This window comes from Acipenser ruthenus, chromosome 15 (genome assembly GCF_902713425.1).
Source record: "Acipenser ruthenus chromosome 15, fAciRut3.2 maternal haplotype, whole genome shotgun sequence".
NCBI lineage: Eukaryota > Metazoa > Chordata > Actinopteri > Acipenseriformes > Acipenseridae > Acipenser > Acipenser ruthenus.
Genome location: NC_081203.1, coordinates 3,703,268 through 3,721,620, shown reverse-complemented (window position 1 = coordinate 3,721,620; position 18,353 = coordinate 3,703,268). Strand labels below are relative to the sequence as shown.

The 18,353-nt window shown below is 38.5% G+C and overlaps 1 protein-coding gene across 5 annotated transcripts in view; it reads right to left on the bottom strand.

Annotated features, from left to right (window-relative positions):
- LOC117422477 (disabled homolog 2-interacting protein-like) overlaps positions 1 to 18,353 on the bottom strand; it is a 241,465-nt gene that overhangs the window by 123,205 nt on the left and 99,907 nt on the right. The window contains exon 1 of one of the 5 annotated variants that reach the window (XM_058986895.1): positions 14,767 to 15,134. The exons of the other annotated variants lie outside the window; for them this stretch is intronic. Within the exon in view, the coding sequence (XP_058842878.1) occupies positions 14,767 to 14,887 (121 nt within the window). The 5' untranslated portion in view covers positions 14,888 to 15,134. Of the gene's footprint in view, positions 1 to 14,766; positions 15,135 to 18,353 lie in introns of those variants that run through there. 5 annotated transcript variants of the gene reach the window in all.

The window sequence follows — 18,353 nt, the reverse complement described above, 5'->3', positions numbered from 1 at the left end:
TATTTTGTTGTACAACTTTAGAAGCCAAATTCATTTTCAGCGTTCATCTTTCTGACTGTAATCATCTCGAAACATCTTCCAGAAAAATATTGCATAAAACTTACAGACAACAAACCAAGGGTCTTCATCTGCAGATACAGTCCAGGACTACTGACGATACTGTGCAGATTCTGATTGGATTTAAATAACATTGCACTGATTGGACGGGACTATTTGTAAAGCACGCTCTGTTGCCAAAAATCGAAGCTAGGAAAAAAAAAAAGCTAGAATGAGACAAAGCAAATACATTTATGAAAAATAATTAAACAAAAGCATTTGAAATGTTTTAATAAGGTTGGTTGGGTTTTATTGAGCGTTATACAATATAGCTAATTCAGGTCTTGGTGTTCTCTACTTCATTCACGGTGTTGGAAATTATTTCTCTAAGACTACCCTGAATAATACATACAAATTAAAGAAATGTAATAAAGGCTTTATTGGGAAATATAAATGTGTCTCCTGTGATCTGTACTATATCACGGTTTCAGAATGCAAAGTGACAGCACTCTGCCATCTGCAGTAACATGTTATAAAAACGCCTGACAAAGAGTTAGTAGCTAATCTATTTTTGCTTCATTAGACTCCATATTTTAAAATGTTTCCTGGTAAGCAGAAACACATTTATAAGAAGATATAAATATATATTTTACGGCTCACAAACAGATGTTCTCATCGCTGTGTCTATAATTAAAAGAGTTTTATTAGGCCATATTTATTACTAGTTCAGGCCATCTGCGATGTTTTCTTCTTCGGCTTCAGTTAATCTTTCTTTAAGGCTTCATTCACCCACCAGCATGCTAACATATGTCAGTTTGAAGAAGCAGGAAGAGCAAGACCATGCTGAAATGAAAGTCAGATTTGGTCTTTTATGATCCTAAACCTGCTCACTCCCTATTGGCTGCATGGCCCGATTTCCATTCAATGTGCTCGGAAAACAAAAGCACTTGAAAAGATGCCAATAGCTGACGTCACTGTTTTTATATTCAAACTGTGATCTTATCTGGTCATAAAGCTAGGTCTTTGTCCTGCCAATACATAAATGCAGGCTCTATGGCACGCTAAATAAAACAGCTCATACGTTCTGTAATGTATGCATCCAGACTGTCTGATTAGTGTGTCTGTATTGGAACTGGAACGCGCTATCAATATAACAACATAACAAAAGTTAAACTTGAACTTTATAGCTTTTTAAATAGGAGGGATGATGCTCCAGAATGGAAGCATCACAAAACATGACTGAGGAACTTCAGTGTGTATTATAATAAAGAACAGAATCACTGAGAATATGTTGCAGAAGCAGGAGTACAGTCCCACCCTGATATTCATCTAAACCCAGGCTACTGTCAGTGGTCCAAACCAGGCTGTTATTGAAGCACGGGTAATATGATCATAGAAAATAATAATAATACAAACAACAACAGTGTCAATACAGTACTGTACTGGCACAGCAAAACCACTGCATGGCTGAATTGAGAACTTCACTTTGTCATGTTGGCGCTAATTTCCACTGCACTATAAAAATGATTTAGCAACTACACTCTGGGTAGGGAATGTAACAACAAATCCTGCGGCCCTTCTAGGGGCTTTGCACCTCTATTATATCACAGAATGTTTCCTGACTTCAGCTGGTAAAAGGCCACTAGGACAAAGCATTGAGAAAGTGATGTATGAAAAGTGGGGTTGAGGAGCACTGGCAGCAGCCTGACCTTGAGAGAGCCCTATTACCAGCTATTCAGTCTTCCACTCTTCCATCGTAATAAGGCCTTGATATCTTTATACTGACAGCTGCTTCTGTGTTCTGCTTTGTGTACTTGAAGGCACTTATTTTATCTTCAATAGGAGAAACAAGGTAGACTAGGGGTTTAAATGGTCTGTGTACGGTTGCTCTGATGCTTGATAGACAGTAGAGGTGTGACTAGGAATTTGTGGTTGGGAGGGCAAATACTTCCCACCCTTTTCCACGATACAGTATATACGGTACACACAGTAACACAGATCATGCTTTTGTTCTGTTGTTAGATCTTTAACAAAGCTCTACTGAGCTTTAAATAAATCTTTGTGAACAGGACCCAGCGTTACAAAGATGAACAATTAACTGTCCACCATGCTTTAGTAAAAACTTCAACCAGGGTACTGCCCAGGGTGCAATAATAAAACTTAACAATGAAAAAACTTGCAGAACTCATAATGTCTGTTACCTAAACCCTTTCTACTTCTCTGGCAGTTTTGTCAAGGACGCGGCTGCCACAGTCACGCTGTGTAAACAGGAATGAAATCTCACGCATTCATCCTGCTGTCCTTGAGCAGCGCGCTCAAAATGAAATCCATCTTTTTTTTTTTCTTCTCTACAAAATGAAAAAATAAATAAAAATAAATAAACAAGTTGAATCCTTCATGTTTTAAGAATGCCTGTGATTTTTCTTCTTCAGTAAGTGACATCCTTAGGTCTACACAGACAGGCATAGCCATAAACGGCAATTGTCACCATTACCATGCATTGTTCCCATAGAAACACGGCCACCTTCTGTACTTGCACATGCTGTGATTCCAATCTATAAATTCAGCACCAGTCTGCAGCAAAACCAACCACTACAAGAATAGAAAGCTTTTAGAAACCAAAGGATGCCATCAACCCCTAGATTTTAGCATGGGTCATTGTTCCTATCTATGCTTATCTATACCATACCAAAAGGGATTTATGCATTGCACAGTTATTTTCCTTCTCGTGTCATTTGCAGCTTCATGAATTTATACAGCTATGCTATTCCCCTCTACACTATTTGCGGCGACCCGTGGAGATGTAATATCAATTTTAAAAACCTGCAAATCCACAGCTATCTGCCTTGAATAGGAAAAAGGTGAATACAAACGATAACCGGTAGCGTAATGCAAACAGTGATGGGTGTATATTACAGCAAAATTACTTCTATCTATTCCTTAACCGTGTATGTCTTACCACACAAGCCATCAAATGATAACAGCTGCAGCTCCACATAGGTTTCAGTTATTTTAGGGAAACTGCAGATTTATTCCCAGTCTTTAATATCCAGCTTTGGCATTAATTTACAAGTGGCCGTTTTGTGATTTCTGATAACCATCTGGAATTATTCTTGACAAGCAAGATTTGTGCATTCCTTTATCCCACAGAATTGTAAACAAAGCCCCGACACCTAGTAAACAGTTAGTAAGCAATGGTTTGCTGACCAATTAAAGCCACTAATGTGATTGTTTTATGAAATCGGAAAGTAGACCAAAAAGCTTTTGGAGCAGATCCCATCTCTTAGGGAATAATCCTTCACTTTGCAGATCGAAGCTGTCGTTTCTATAATGGAGCTGAAAACTTTGTGACAGGATACCTGATCTGTGCTTCTGATTCCAGCCTTTACCATTAATTAGTCACTTAGCAGATGCTTTTATCCAAAGCAACTTACAGAAACTAGGGGGTGAACAACTGCTGCTGTAAAGTCACTTACAATAGGACCTTGGTTTTACGTCTCATCCGAAGGACGGCGCACAAGGAGGTTAAGTGACTTGCTCAGGGTCACACACAGTGAGTCAGTGGTTAAGCCGGGATTTGAACCGGGACCCTCCTGGTATCAAGCCCTTTTCTTTAACCATTGGACCATCAAGCCTCCTCAAGATGCATCGAAATGACGTCATCATACATTCTGAAGTCAAATGGCATGTAGTGTACAGTGTGTCATGTCATTTCTGTACAGAATAATGTCAAGGACCTGATAAGCAGCACAATGCACATGATACAATCTGTCTGTAAGGGGGAAAGAAGCAAGACAAGACGTGCTTTGCGTACACAGACAGCTCTACACTTGTGAGTCGCAGGCTCAGAGACCTCCAGCACATTGTGTGTAAAATCACACAGCTGTGCGTGCCGGAGACAGCTTCCTCACTACCCCTGTGTTACTTGCCCAAGCAGATCAGGTTTTTTTTTTTTCTGTTTCAGTACCATTGCCAAATGGTGAAAGAATGTCAAACAGATCTAGATGCTAGAACAAAGGAGGCAAACTCCCCTTCTCATAGATCTTATTTATTTATTCAAGTTCAGCTCAAATTGAACTGTCAAGGGATGTGTAAACTTTTGTCCTGTAATAGATACATATCGACTTGTACCGTATTAGGTAGGGTTACCATATGGCTCCAGATTAACCGGACGCTTTGAGACAGACCAGGATTTCAAAATTCCCCCTAAATTGAAAGTAATTCACGTATAAATGAGCTCCACCTTTGCTGAGATTAATCCTGCTGTGGTGGAATTGCTTGGGCGCAGCAAACAATTCACACTGATCAGCTGCTTCTGATCAGATCTTAATGAACGAATAGCTAATTTATCGATAGAGCAACGAGATGATGATGCGATTGTATTTGCAGAATAATATGGGCGATTGAATTTTAACAAACAGAAAAAAACAGCGACTGGCTGCAATTCATTCTTAGTATAATACAATTATTTGACGCGCATGCGGGTATTTAAGCACCATTATTAATTGTAGCTAAGGACGGTTCATTTACACATTAATTTATTTCAATTTAGGGGACAGATTGAAATCCCGTTCTATCTCACAGCGTCCGGTTAATCTGGAGCCACATGGTAACCCTATATTAGGGCATAATAAAAGCATCTAAGCATGATGTAGAACTACAATGTACAGTATTTGCTGATGAATACAGCCCTATACAGTATTAGCTTCATATTAATTAAATGTTGATTAAGATTCTGAAACAATGTGCTATTGGTAGAAAGTATTAAATAAAACACTGTACATATTCGTTAATAAAGGGGTGGATGCATACAGTAAAGCACAGTACACTCCATCCTATATAAGGAGAACAACATCCTCAATGAGGATTCGCATCTATCTTTTAATATAATGAGCACTGGCTTAGGTTCAACACATACCTGGAATTCACGTTGCTTCTGGAACTGCCTCAGAATCCTACCACTCAGCTTTCAACTATTTTCAACACATGCATCTTGCAAAATTGCTGAACCTGTTTCTTTTTCTTATAGTTTGTCGTTATAACCTCAGGTTACTAAAGAAAACAAAACCAACAAACATAACAAACATACAGTACTTTCATTTTGGCACCTGAAACAGTGATTTTTAATCATATGCTTCATTGCAAACCTTCCTCCGATAGGTGCTCTTAGCTGTATCACACCAGTGCCAGCAGCGTACAAACGATGTTACAGAACATTATTCCTGATTAATTGCAATAAAGCCCATTAAAGGAACAGCCTCACGCTTGGCTTGGCAAGTCTTGTCCCGACAGGAGATCGGTTTTATACTGCAATATGTCAAAGGTCAGAAACATCAGTTCCAGCCTTCTGCAATCTGCCAGATAAATTGTACTATAAGGTCATCTTTTTCAGGTTGCTCGTTAGATAGAGATAGAGAAATGCAGCTATTAGTTAACATCTGTAGCGTTATACTTTCAAAAATACTAATCCACTGGCTGAGACGATGCCTAACAAGAATTGATGTCCTTTTTATTTCCAACTGGAGAGCACTAGGGTCATATTCCTGAATCCATTGAGAACTGGAGAGATGGTTCTTCAAGAAAAATGTATTACAGATTCTGGGGTAGCAAGGTGACGGAATATGATTAAATTGTACCAAGCAGACCCTGCTTCAGGCTTTCAGATTTTTTTTAGAATGTTTCAAAACTGCAAATTAATATTGCAGACGCGGTATTAGTTCAGAAAAAAGTAAGCAGCTTTAAAAAGCACCATGAAACTTAAAAAAAAAGCCACAACATGAAGCAGGAAGCTATACTGTGCGTTGTCCAGTCTATCACATTGTCATATCCTGAGATTTATTATTTAACAAACAGCCTGGGTTACACTCCCATATGGGTTTTATGACTATTTGAGTAGATGGGAGATTAAGATCTGGAGTATAATATTTGAATTAATGTGTTCTTCATTCTTCTACTCTGCAACAAAATAACTTTGAAGGAATTATAGACAAAACCACAATAGCTGCAGGCATTTCCTTGAAGCTAACCTCTGTCATTAAGGTCCATTGTGGCTCAGAAAGACGGTGTTCAGCTAATAACACTCATTCCCGAGAGGGGTACTGCCTGACCAGGACAGAGGGACTGAGTCGTTTTTCTCTAGTGTAGAAATGTGACTGTGACTTAACCACTGGCACAGTACATGCAGCGCAATGAGGCCCCACCAGTAACAATATGCTTGGTGCCTGATCAGGAGACTATTCTGTGTGAGCCACAGTGCCATGCCTTAAAGAGGCAATAGGCTAAGCCAGCAGCTGTAGCAGTTATTTAAAACAAATGCAACATATAATCAAGACTATTTTCTACTGCCATTCTGCAGATCTGATCCTACTTTGAAGGGAGTTTAAGAGTAAGTAGCTTCACATGTAGTTTTTTTTTTCACCTGTCCTTTGCTGTGTGCAATAATTCAGAGTGGTTCTGTTGCTTCAATATTGAGTTATCATTTTGAACTTGCGCTTAGGGTTACCATATGACTCCATGTACACTAGGATAGTTTGGGACAGTTCAGGCTATTCAACTCAGATCCCAATGCATTCTGGTACGTTTTACCTATTTCGGGTACCTTTCACAGTAGGACTACACTTCCCAGAATACATTGTGGGTAGCTGAAAAGACTGAACTGTCCCAAACAGTCCTAGTGTACATGGAGTCATATTGTAACCCTATCTGCGCTACTTGTCTGAAGATCCCACCTGCCTTGAACTGAATGGATATCCTCATTCCATTCCAACCATGTGACAATGTGACCTTTCAACGCAATAGAGAGCAAGCGGGGCCAACAAAGCTGCAAGGCCCATTTTGTCACATGAGAAATTTCCAGGCATGCTCACAGAACCACTCAAGACGAATGGAAACACCACAACATAGCAAGGGAAAAATAAAATGAAGCTATTTGCTGTTTAATAAAGTATTCTGTATGCATGACATCTTCTTGCTGTATCCTCCTTCCTTTTCGCTTCTCCTTTTCCCTAAAGCATTCGATATTAGGGCCTGCATATTCATGCTTAATTAGTTAGCTAATGTTCCAGTCTTGTTTACCAAAATACCAGCGTGGCCTACAGGGTCTGGCATCTTTAAAAATAAATCTCTTTCCTGTCGTATTGCTAAAAAGAGCTGGCTTCCAAAGGCTGGTATAAAACACTGCCTGTCAAAAAACAAAAGAGAAATTATTGTTAAAAAATCACAGCCTGTCATCGGTTGGAAGATTTTTGTTTTTCACACGCCGCTTTTGTCTTTTGTTATGTACAATCCATATCTGTGTCTAAAATACTTGACATGTTTTCAAAGAGATAGTCTCTGCTTGAATATAAATGGTGCGTTATGTCGGTCAAAACGCTGTTGTCTTTAAAAAAAAAATACAAAAAAAAAAATAACACTCCTTGTATTGTCTTATGTCAACAGATATACGGGTAGTCTTAGTTCTTATTAAAAGTCAGACATGCACTTCGTATTGCCAATTATGCTGCAAATTTTTTTATGGGATTGGTTATTTCAATGAAATGCAAGCGCTAGGTACTGCTGTACAGGCAGTTTGCAGCATTAGAAAAAGAGCAAACACAATTCGCCAACACAGCTGTTGAGATAAGAGGCGATTTCCATTATGTGCAGTAGTGTGTTATTCTTTCTCTTAGTGGAGGGGTCGGGGGACCCTTTTCTTTGGGTGGCAGCTCATTTCTCATTGTTTGAAGGATGATAACATAATAAAAAGCCACACTACATACATTTTATTTCAAAACAAATAAATTCCATTTCACATATCTACTGTAGCCTCTGCCTTATCCAACTACAGCAGCTTATCAAAGGACGAGTGCCAAGCAGAGTCCCGGGGAGTTGTCAGGTCTCAGTGAGGATGATGACAGCTGGGATTACTTACTGTAGTTGTACCAGAAAAGGTGACTTTTTTTCCAGTCCCACATTCCATTTTACAATAATGCATTTCTCCTATTGCTTCAATCCCTGGTAAAGTTTCAAAAACAAAATCAAAAACAACAACAGCACTAACAACAACAAAAAAAAGCGAGTACAATGAACAGCTCAAGATGGGTGTGCTGTCCAATCTTTTAAAATCTATTTTCTACCCTCTTTATTGTGCTGAGAACGTTTGGTTCCACGTTGATGTGAAAAATACAAGCAACGAATCGACAGATTTTCAGCAAAAGAAAAGGAAGGCAAATTACAGTATCGATGGAGCTAATGGGGGGTTGAGAAAGTATGTTGCTTAGCACTCAGTTGTTTGGTTCTAGTTTGGTCAAATTGTTGGAAAATTGTAAAATTACGTAGTGTTTTTCTCTTTCAATACTGATGTATTACAAATGAACACAAAACGCTTTCAGAATAGGCCCTGCTGTGGCTCCAAAACCCTGGAGGAAGAGCAAGAGATGGTGTCCAAACTCAACTTCATACTCAATGCTGTAATATTAATTTCAAAACAGGCACCAAACTACAAAGAGCATATCCATCTGCTCAGGGAAAGATCAAAAACAACAGCTTGGTTTTGGTTTTCTTGCAGTGAAACTAAAGCAACATAATCCATTAAAAAATACAGCCAACCAAGACCTCCTGCAGACTAACGCTGAACACAACCAACGTGCGGAGAGCAAGCCACATTCTGGTTTATTTGTTTTAAAAAATGTAAGCCCTTCGGAATAAAATTCACAATTATTCCTAATTGCACAATCTTGTTTTAAGTGTCCTGGGGGGTCTGTAGGCAGGATTTTATAGTACATGTACTGTAGCTGTACTGTATGCATGATCAACCGTCCATTGAAACACAAACACAAAAACAACTCTTAATACAAATCAACGAATCATAAAAACCTTTGCACTGTGCTCTGTAATGCTACACTCAAAACCTATTACAACATACACCATGTTTTTAAACAAAAAATTCCTCTGAGAGATCGGTATGAAACCCTTCCGTCTGGGGCATTAGATATTCCACTGCTTCTGTCTGTAATCAAAGAAACTACAAAAGGATATTGCAAAGGTCTCCTGGAAGCCATAATAGTAGTACACTATTTCATGGTAGCTTTTTGAAATGTCACACTTTTCAATGTGTCATTATTCAGCAAGTTTCATTTGACTTTATGAAGAAAAATAAGTTAATTCTATAGATGCAAGACTTTTGGCCATAGCTGTATTGTAATCCCCCCTGTCTTGTGATGCCCTATATATGGGTCACAGTGACCCCTACAGTACTGTAGTTTGTACTGTATCCTTAAAAATAATGGACGCATATACAGCACTGTATGAGATGCACAGTAATCTTACATACATACTTATTGTACATGACATCACAGCCTAAAATTCCTGTAATTAACTGATTCAGTGTTCAGGACTCTCTCACATGTTCCCATCAGTACAAAAACAATGAGAGGAAATCAACTATTTACACTTCACATCCAAGATAACATGACACCAGCCACAGCACACAGACAGCGCGGCTGGGAAGTGTTTTCTGGGACAATACATGGATTGCGGCACAGCGGTGCCATGTGAAAAGACTTTAAACCAGGGCCAAGGAAAGATGAGGCAGAGTTTACGGAAAACATGGACAGCAACGCGAGAACGATATACCTTTGTATTATAGCTTTTTATTGAAAAAATAAATAGTAGTTAATTCTTTATTACAAACCAATCAATCAAGTAATTAGGCTCTCCGTTATCATATGTTTATTTTAGCTGCAGTCAGCCTCTACCTGTGCAACAAATGTTCTGTTCATTTAAAATCAATTTTTCTATTAAAAAGTAAAGGATGATGCATGTCCTTGAAGAAATCTTACTTCTGCAATGAAGCACGGCGATACATCATCTTTCCTTGAATTATTACGGCAGCGTTTTTCAATTAATTAATACTGGTTAAGAAAAATATAGTTTGCAAAGGAGGTATAATTGGCCACCTGAATTCAAGAAGAAAAAAGCTATTTGAAAAGTAAAAAAAAAATTTAACAGGACATTGGAATGGCTTGCTTTACATTGTGTGTGTTTCCTAGAGCCGGTATTCATCTTTCATTCCATGCCGAACACGATGAAAGACTGTTTTTCTTAGATTTTATTTAAGAGAGTGGGGGGATTTTGTCAGGTCAAGTTCAACAGCGGCTTCTACTAAGAAAGACTTGATGGTTTCGGAAAGTCGTTTCAGTGAGTCTTGTGACGGTGAGACGATACTGTAGCTGTGTCCTCCTCTTCACCACCTGACATGAAGTGGATTCATACTGTAATGTAATATGTGGTAGTTTTTGTTTGTTGTGTTGTTTAAGCTGGCAAAGATAAGCTTTCACTGCAGTAGTGCCTTTCTAAATACAGGATGTTGCGTTCTGCTAACAGTATTGCACTCAGAATATTTTCTTTACTTTTTGTGGTGCGGTATATTGTGGCGATGACAATGCTTACGTCACTACAAATTGCAAAGTATACTAGAGTGTCCATTTAAAACAGTTGAAGAACCCTGAACAGTGCAAGTTCTGTTTAACTCTATTTCTTTGACACCAAAACTTAGTTCATCCCCAGTCACTGTCTGCACTCCTGACTTCAGATCAGGCTTTACTATTTGGGCAGAACATCAAGAAACCAAATGGGTCAACCACAGAAACACAGTGTGCCCCTGTGAGTCCAAACATGAAACATGTTTTACTGAAAAGGAGTATGAAGATCGGTCAGCAGGAACAGCCACAGGCTTCGATTCTCATCAGTCTTCTATTCTCACAAAAAAATAGCCCCATATTGAGCTGTCTGCACACCTGTCTTGTTATATTTCCACTGTCAGGAGCCTCAAACCCAGCTTCAACAAACAGCACAACAAAGTTCAGAGTGCACGTCATTCACCTTGTCACATCCAGACTTCTTTTTTTTTAATCATCAGATTCACAGGGGCTTTTTATTGGCAAGTGAAGAAAAACATCAAGACTGTGCAAACTGTCAAGTTAAAAACAATTGCCCTTTCATACACCTTTTAGGGACACAGCACTGGAGAATACAAAAAAAAAAGAAAGTTAACAAGAATAAACCCCAAGCACAAACAAAGCACAGTTTGGCTCTAGAAAAGTATGCACTAACTTTTCCAAGTAACATCCTGTTAAGTAAAGGATTTTCCAGTGCACAGTAAGGGTGTATTATTACCCGCTCACTCCTTCCTGAGTAAGACGTATCTGTTTGATTTGGCAAAATAAATTGCCATCGCTGCAAATGACATGTGGGAAACGAAGGGAGTACAAGTTAATCTTTTAGCGCCTCCATGTACAAAAGGACGTCCTGAATCAGTCACCTACATTTCTGCATCAGTACTGCAGAAGATACAGTGGCTGGATATTGTGATCTACAGATTTCACCACGCACAGAAATGTACAAACTGAAAAAATGTCTTTTTCATTCATACTGTATCTAGGGTGTGTGCGGAAAATGTTGGATTTCATTGACATTATTTGCTCTATATTGCATGAGGAAAGGAGACAAAAGCTTGTAATTTTTAATTTTGTCAGAATAATCTTATGACACTTTATGACTATATTCAACTTACTATGTATATCAACACTCAGACCCTGGTGGTAACCTGTGTCCTAAACCTGTGTGTATTATAATAACTGCATGCCCTGTGTGGCTCTGTATGTTATACCATAATAATAATTATATTGGCACTGAGTAGGAAAAAACACTTACATCCTACAGAACCAGTACTTGGGCCTTTTTAAAATAAACAGAGTTATGATAAAGGCTGCTGTGTTTTTGTGCCTATTGCAGTGTTTATTTTTTAAGTTTACCCACCCTTAAAGGGATCTGACCCTAGCCTACCTTTCTGGTGTTGCCCAGCAGAGTGTTGAGACATAGATGGTAATCACAGTAAACTGCACCATGAGCTAGGGAGGGTAGGGGGCAGCATACACAGAAACATACCATTCCCCAGTGTTCTTAAAAACGGCTTTCATCTTATCAGTTAAAACCCTAACTATGATCCAGGGTAATCTGGTACTAGGTTATGAAAACTGACTCTGCTTTAAATCCATTCACAGGAAAGGGATGATGTAGTGGGATCATGTTTAAGGCCCAGGTTCTAAGAAAAAGTCCAGATATTTTCAGGCATCCTGCCAAGTACAGCTCCACCTGGCCTCTTCTTAAACACATAACCCGCACCCTGGAGCTACAATTAATGTTGTTTTCACTGTGGGTTTGATCAGTGTTGAAGTGATGTAAGCAACTGCTGAAGAATTCAGACCCGTGGGCTACCCGGTGTTGAAGGCATCTGCCAGTAATTAAAGCCTATACAGAATTACTAAGAATGAAAATAGGCTCTTACACAACAACCTGACGTACACTGAACACTAACAGGCTGGATTCTCAAAACTGAATAATGTCCAAACTTGTGTGACTTTATACTTTTTTTCTGTAATGCGCTTAACTAGTCATCATTTCATTTCAACCTCAAATTGGATTAGGTAGCATCTGGTTCATTTAAAAAAAAAAAATTATAATAATTAAAGCGATGATTATCCACTGGTTCCTTAAAATTGAAGGCAATATACAGCAAGCCTAGCTTTTAATGGGCTTAATATAATCACAGCATTTGACTTGAGAATACTACATGTGTGTAAATCGTTTCCATAGGCAAATGAGTTAGGCTACATTATCTGTAAATTACTTCTTGTATTGCTGCAAATTTCGTTGAACTTTGCACGGGCATATTTTTAACAACAGAGCTGCATGAGCCGATTGTTTGATTATTCGGACTGAGCTCTCCACAGAAATCAGGTGCTGGCAATCAGGTGAAGGGGCATTGCTGTTGATTGGGCTAATTTAACAGCCCACGTGAAACAAGCGAAAAAACAGCTGCTTGGGTTTGTGATGATTGCTGCTTGTCTTCCACTCTGGGGAGAACAGACATCATCAGAAATCCATGCAGCTGTTTCTTCACTTGGAATGGTGTTTCACCCTGATCAACACCAACAATGACTCTCACTTGTGTGGAGCTTGAGCCAAATAATCAAATAGTCGGTTTGGTTGAACGACTGACGGCTATCTCTTGGGGAAAACCCCTTTTCAATGAAAACAAAACACAGGCATTTGTTTAGCGTAGATATTTTTACACGCCGTGCAAACCAAAAAAAAAAACCTTCACTACTGCTTAAAAAAAAAAAAAAAAAAAAAAAAAAAGATTTGCAGCTGGTGATCCAATGATGTAATGCGAGTTCCTTCTGTGTTGTTTAAACAAAAGAGCACTGATAAAAGGAAGCTTGCAAAAGTGAAAGTCCTTCAGGTGCCCTGTGATTGTGAAGTTACACAGATCACATTACAGCCCAGTCTGTAGAGTATCAGAGGGTGAGAAGAAGAGCAGAGGTTAAGGTTACTCTTCAAACATTGTTTTAAATGATAATTTATTCACAAAGCAGTTCCTGTTTGGTTGACCTCAGAAACAAGGAAACCAGTTTCTAATCAGCTGTTCCTAGTAATACAGGTTAGGCTCCACCTTCTTTCTTTAATGAATACATATAGCTCTGGCTAATAAAGATGGGTGAACAATCAGGTTATAAAACAGACCCTCATGTGATAACTGTCACAAGCATCTCAAAATATGAGGAACGCTTTCCAGTAAACAGCACTTACTCTTGTTTCCTATTCTGTATCCTGAAACATCAGCAGGCACATGGCTGATCATTTTGAACTGGAAACAGATTATACACAGCCCTCGTCCTTAATGATGCTCAGTGTAAAAGCAGCTTCCTTAATAGTATTCGGAGCAGATCATTATTTAACAAAATAATCTCAGTCCATTAGCCTCCCTGCGGCAATCTTCTGTTTACAAGTAAACCCATTGTATCCTAATTAGTGAAGCCCAACCCAGATGCTGACTTTGTATAGCATGACTGCAGGAGACCTGCAATCCACAAGACATTACTTTCCCCTTTGCAGCTTCCCTGACACAAAGGGTGTAAAACGCTGGAAGCAGTGCTTGGTGATGCATAATAAAACAAGTTGCATACTTAGATGAGAAGAGAACAGTGTGTGCTCATTACATTGGAAACCGATAGCACTGCACATGTTACAACTAGCTCTAAACAAAGTCAGTCTGTGAATTAAATGTCTCGCTTGATTAGCAATGGTAGACTTAACTAAAAGTATTCCAGATGGATGGCTGTTTGAATCTAGGGTTAAAACAAACAACACTGTAGCTAGACATTGCAACAGTTCATGAGAACCTACTCAACACTATTTTGTGTAACCAGGATGCTTGGGTCAATAGTGTAGAAAGTGTGTAAACGTAAATATAAAACTGCACGAGATGACTCTTTGAATAAGACAGGCCCCAACATATGATATATGAACTTAACACAGATTCCAAAGCAACAACTAAAACCAAAAGACTATTAGATAGACTCATGGTTCTGTAACCGCAAGGTCTTACGCAGGTTAAGAATTTGGGCAAAAAAAGACAAGCATGAACCGGCTAAATTGTTCTGCTGTAAATTTCAGATCCAGACCCATATTAATTTCAACTTGCATATTAACAATACCGATCCGATAAAAGCAAGACAAAATAAAGAAGTAAAAGACAAAAAAAAGAGGTGCTAGAACAAAGAAACTGAGAGAAATCTCAGATCAATATTTACACATGACATTTCAGCAGTGACCTCGGAGAAGGCTCTGTATCACACACACTGTAAATCCAGTAAAAGTGTTCAGGTGCAAGCTTGCTCTCTGAATTACCCCTGTTTGCTGGTCTGTTGCGACTCCTGGATCTACTTCTCTGCCTCTGAAGCCGTGTCCTCCCCAGCAGCCTGTAGTAATAGGAGGGTCTCCCTGAACTTTTCTTGCCTGTCCCTGACATGTTGGAATATATTCCTCTGTGACAACAAGTGCTCTCCTCTTCTTCTTCTTCTTCTTCTTCTTCTTCAATGCAAAAAAAAAAGTTGTCTTCTTTTAGTTTAGTTTTTTTTTTGTTGGAATTAAAGAAAAGTTTTTCTCTCCATGCCAGTCAACCCACTGTACAGTCCTGTCATGTGCAAGTTTCAGCACAAGCGTTGAAAAAGTTTTCCTTCAGGCAAGCCTATTGCAGCCTCCTTCCTAGAGATAAGAGTGTTGTATTTGGAAAAGAGAGGCAGTTGGCATGCCATTGACAGGGGAACAAAAGTTGGGCTGAAAGTAAAACCTGGAACAGATTCAATTGGGAGTGGCCTCAGCTGGATAACAGGAACAGCAACAACTGAGCTCATTTTAAATGCTGAAAACTTAAGTTTAAAAGAAAACGACTCCCCCATAGCAATGGAACTCTATTTAAAAAGAGTAATTGTAATTCCTGGTAACCCGAGGACACCACAATAATTGCAAAACTGCAAAAAACATTTGATTGATTCATGCTTCCACGTCTCTGTATTTAGCTTGGACAGTCCAGATTTGGAATCATGGGAACATTATATTGTTTAGTCGGTTTCCCAGACAGGCTAAGGGAATGTAAATACAGTGTACGAGTGTTAATCCTGGTATGGCGGTCCCTTCGGGAAAGGCCTTCACACATGTAAATCAATGGAGGAATCTAGTTAATATTTACCAGTACCTCTCTATCGCCCTGGACAGCTGGCCCGTTATTGTGAGTAATGATATTAATTTCTAAATGCTTTCTTCTAGCTACTCTATTAGAATAGGAGAGGGACATCAGCTGATGTTGGCTGCTGTTTGAAAGTAACATTTGGGAATCAATATTTTTCATTTGGTTTCCACGCTACAACTAAATAAACCTATGAAAAGGACCACAAAGAAGATCTGATTCAAGCATTCAAAATTCTAAAAGGTATTGACAATGTCGACAAAGGGGACTTTTTCAACCTGAAAAAAGAAACAAGGACCAGGGGTCACAGATGGGGATTAGATAAAGGGGCATTCAGAACAGACAATAGAAGGCACTTTTTTACACAGAGAATCGTGAGAGTCCGGAACCAACTCCCCAGTAATGTTGTTCAAGCTGACACCCTGGGATCCTTCAAGAAGCTGCTTGTTTCATTTCCATACAGGGTTAGACTGCAGAAGAATTCTGCTACAAAGGTACTTGACAGCTCAAACTTCCATTTTGTCAAGTTTTTGTGATGAACGCTGTAAATGTTAAGGATTTACGAAAACAAACCCTATTTGTGAGCTTCTCCTTCCCCTTTCCAATCCAAACATTCCTGATGAATTGTTTTATTTAATCCTCGTTCTAAACTCCAGATCCTATGAAAGTACAGGCCATGTTTTCAGGCTGGGAGATAGAGGGGGCCCTAGCAAGTACACAGATTCGGAAATCAGCCAATCAAGTTAGCATTGCTTGAGTTTAGGTCAAGTAGGCAAGAACACAGCTGGACAACAGACGGGGTCTGCAAATTGCTGTGCACTAAAAACAATGAAAGAATGTCAGCCTGCTCTACTGAATTTCACATCAGCTAATTAACTTTACATTACATTAAAAACACTCACATGTTCTGGGACATAAATCATTCGTGGGAATTAATAATTGTGCTGCGTGCACCACTAGTCTACAGTTATCATTTTTTCCAAATAATTTTGAGAACTTGGAAAAAACTAAATGGCCAAATCCTACAATTCTAGGATTGAGGTACCTTTTTTTATAGGAACATAATTTAGATATTTTATTTAACATCATGTAATCAAAGAAACTACAAAATGATATTGCAAAAGTCTACTGGAAGCCATAATAGTAGTACAGTATTTCATGTTAGATTTCGAAATGTCAAATTTTTCAATTTTTGTCAGTTTTTTGTTAAGTATATGGAAAACTACAAAGCGGTATGCAATATGTTAACATTATTCAGCAAGTTTCATTCGACTATGAAGGACAAAGTGTTAATTCTATAGGCTGATGCAAAACTTGTGGCCATAGCTGTACAAGTCGTGTTAGCATCCTTAACACACTGCCCTAGACCAGCTAGGTTAACTTCAGCATTTCTTTGCTTCCTAAAGGTTATGTGAATCATTATGTTCAATGCTTCAAACAGAATGCATTTCATTAATGGCATGGTCAGCCCACACACACATTCATTACTGGGCCGAGGCCTCTGTAACAACAAACATGGGACTTTTTAGAGTGATTTACAAAAAAAAAAAAAAGTCTGTACATTTCAGATGCTTTGGAAGTCAAAACAATACCTCTGCAGGGAGTTTTTTTTTTTTACACTTGCTTATGGACTCAACACAAAGAGCTCTGTTTCAAACATGCTTGTTTCCAGCCTCGCTGCTATCTACAGCATGTAGAATTCTGTTGTTCCTATTAGTGCGTCTCTTGTGAACCACGGCATACTGTATTATTAAAACAGCATCACAAAGCTACAGAGCTGTAATTAGAAAGCATGTTGCTCGTTGCCTAGAACCGTTTGTAAAACAGTGGGGAAGATTTGATTATCTTACATCGAATAACCGATAATAAGCATACATAAGCATTTTATTAAAGGTGACTTTTCAAATTAAATAATTATTACAGTATATTTTTCCAATCAAGTCAATCGTATTTTGTTAATTGCCAGATGGATGGTCCTCATATACGGATGCTCTTTACCATAGGTTTGACTGTCTGTTTGCTTGTTTAAGAAATATGTATTAAGAAAGGGAAGCTGAATATGTACAGTTCTACAAATTCAACCAAAATTGCAATCAAAGGATTTTATAGCAATGTCCCAGAGTGTTACGTTATGCAAAATTAAAAAAATTTAAACGGAACTGTATTTCTATAAGTTCTTTCCTGACCACTAAACAAGTTCTGCATTTGGTTTAAAGGACATAAAGGTCAACGAAACAACGTAATTGAATATTCTCTTTTCTGTGTTAGTATGCAGTTGTGCCATTCAGCGCGACAGACAAATCAGACAATCTAACACCTTCCAGAACTGAGCAAATAATCCTGTCAGGTACAATTAATCTGAGATGTGCCTTCAGTGAAGAAAAGTGACAGAGCAAACTTCAAACTAAAATACACATGCTGGGATTAATAAGAATGAAAAGCAGGTATTCTACAGCTAAAGGATTCAGTGGGAAAAAAAAAAAAACAATTTATATATTACACTAATTAGAAACAGCGCCTGGCTGCCTCCAATCCAACGTTTCATTAAACTGAAACCACATGGTTCAACTGCATTACATACAACAAAACAAAAAACAGATTTTATTCATTGGGAATAATGTCAATTAAATCAGCCCTGCTGTCAGTCAACAATAAATAAATACAACAGTGTAGCTGTGTTATATAAATATACATACACCCTATTAGAAAAAAAAAGTTTTACACGACGTATCCTACAATTGATGAAGAT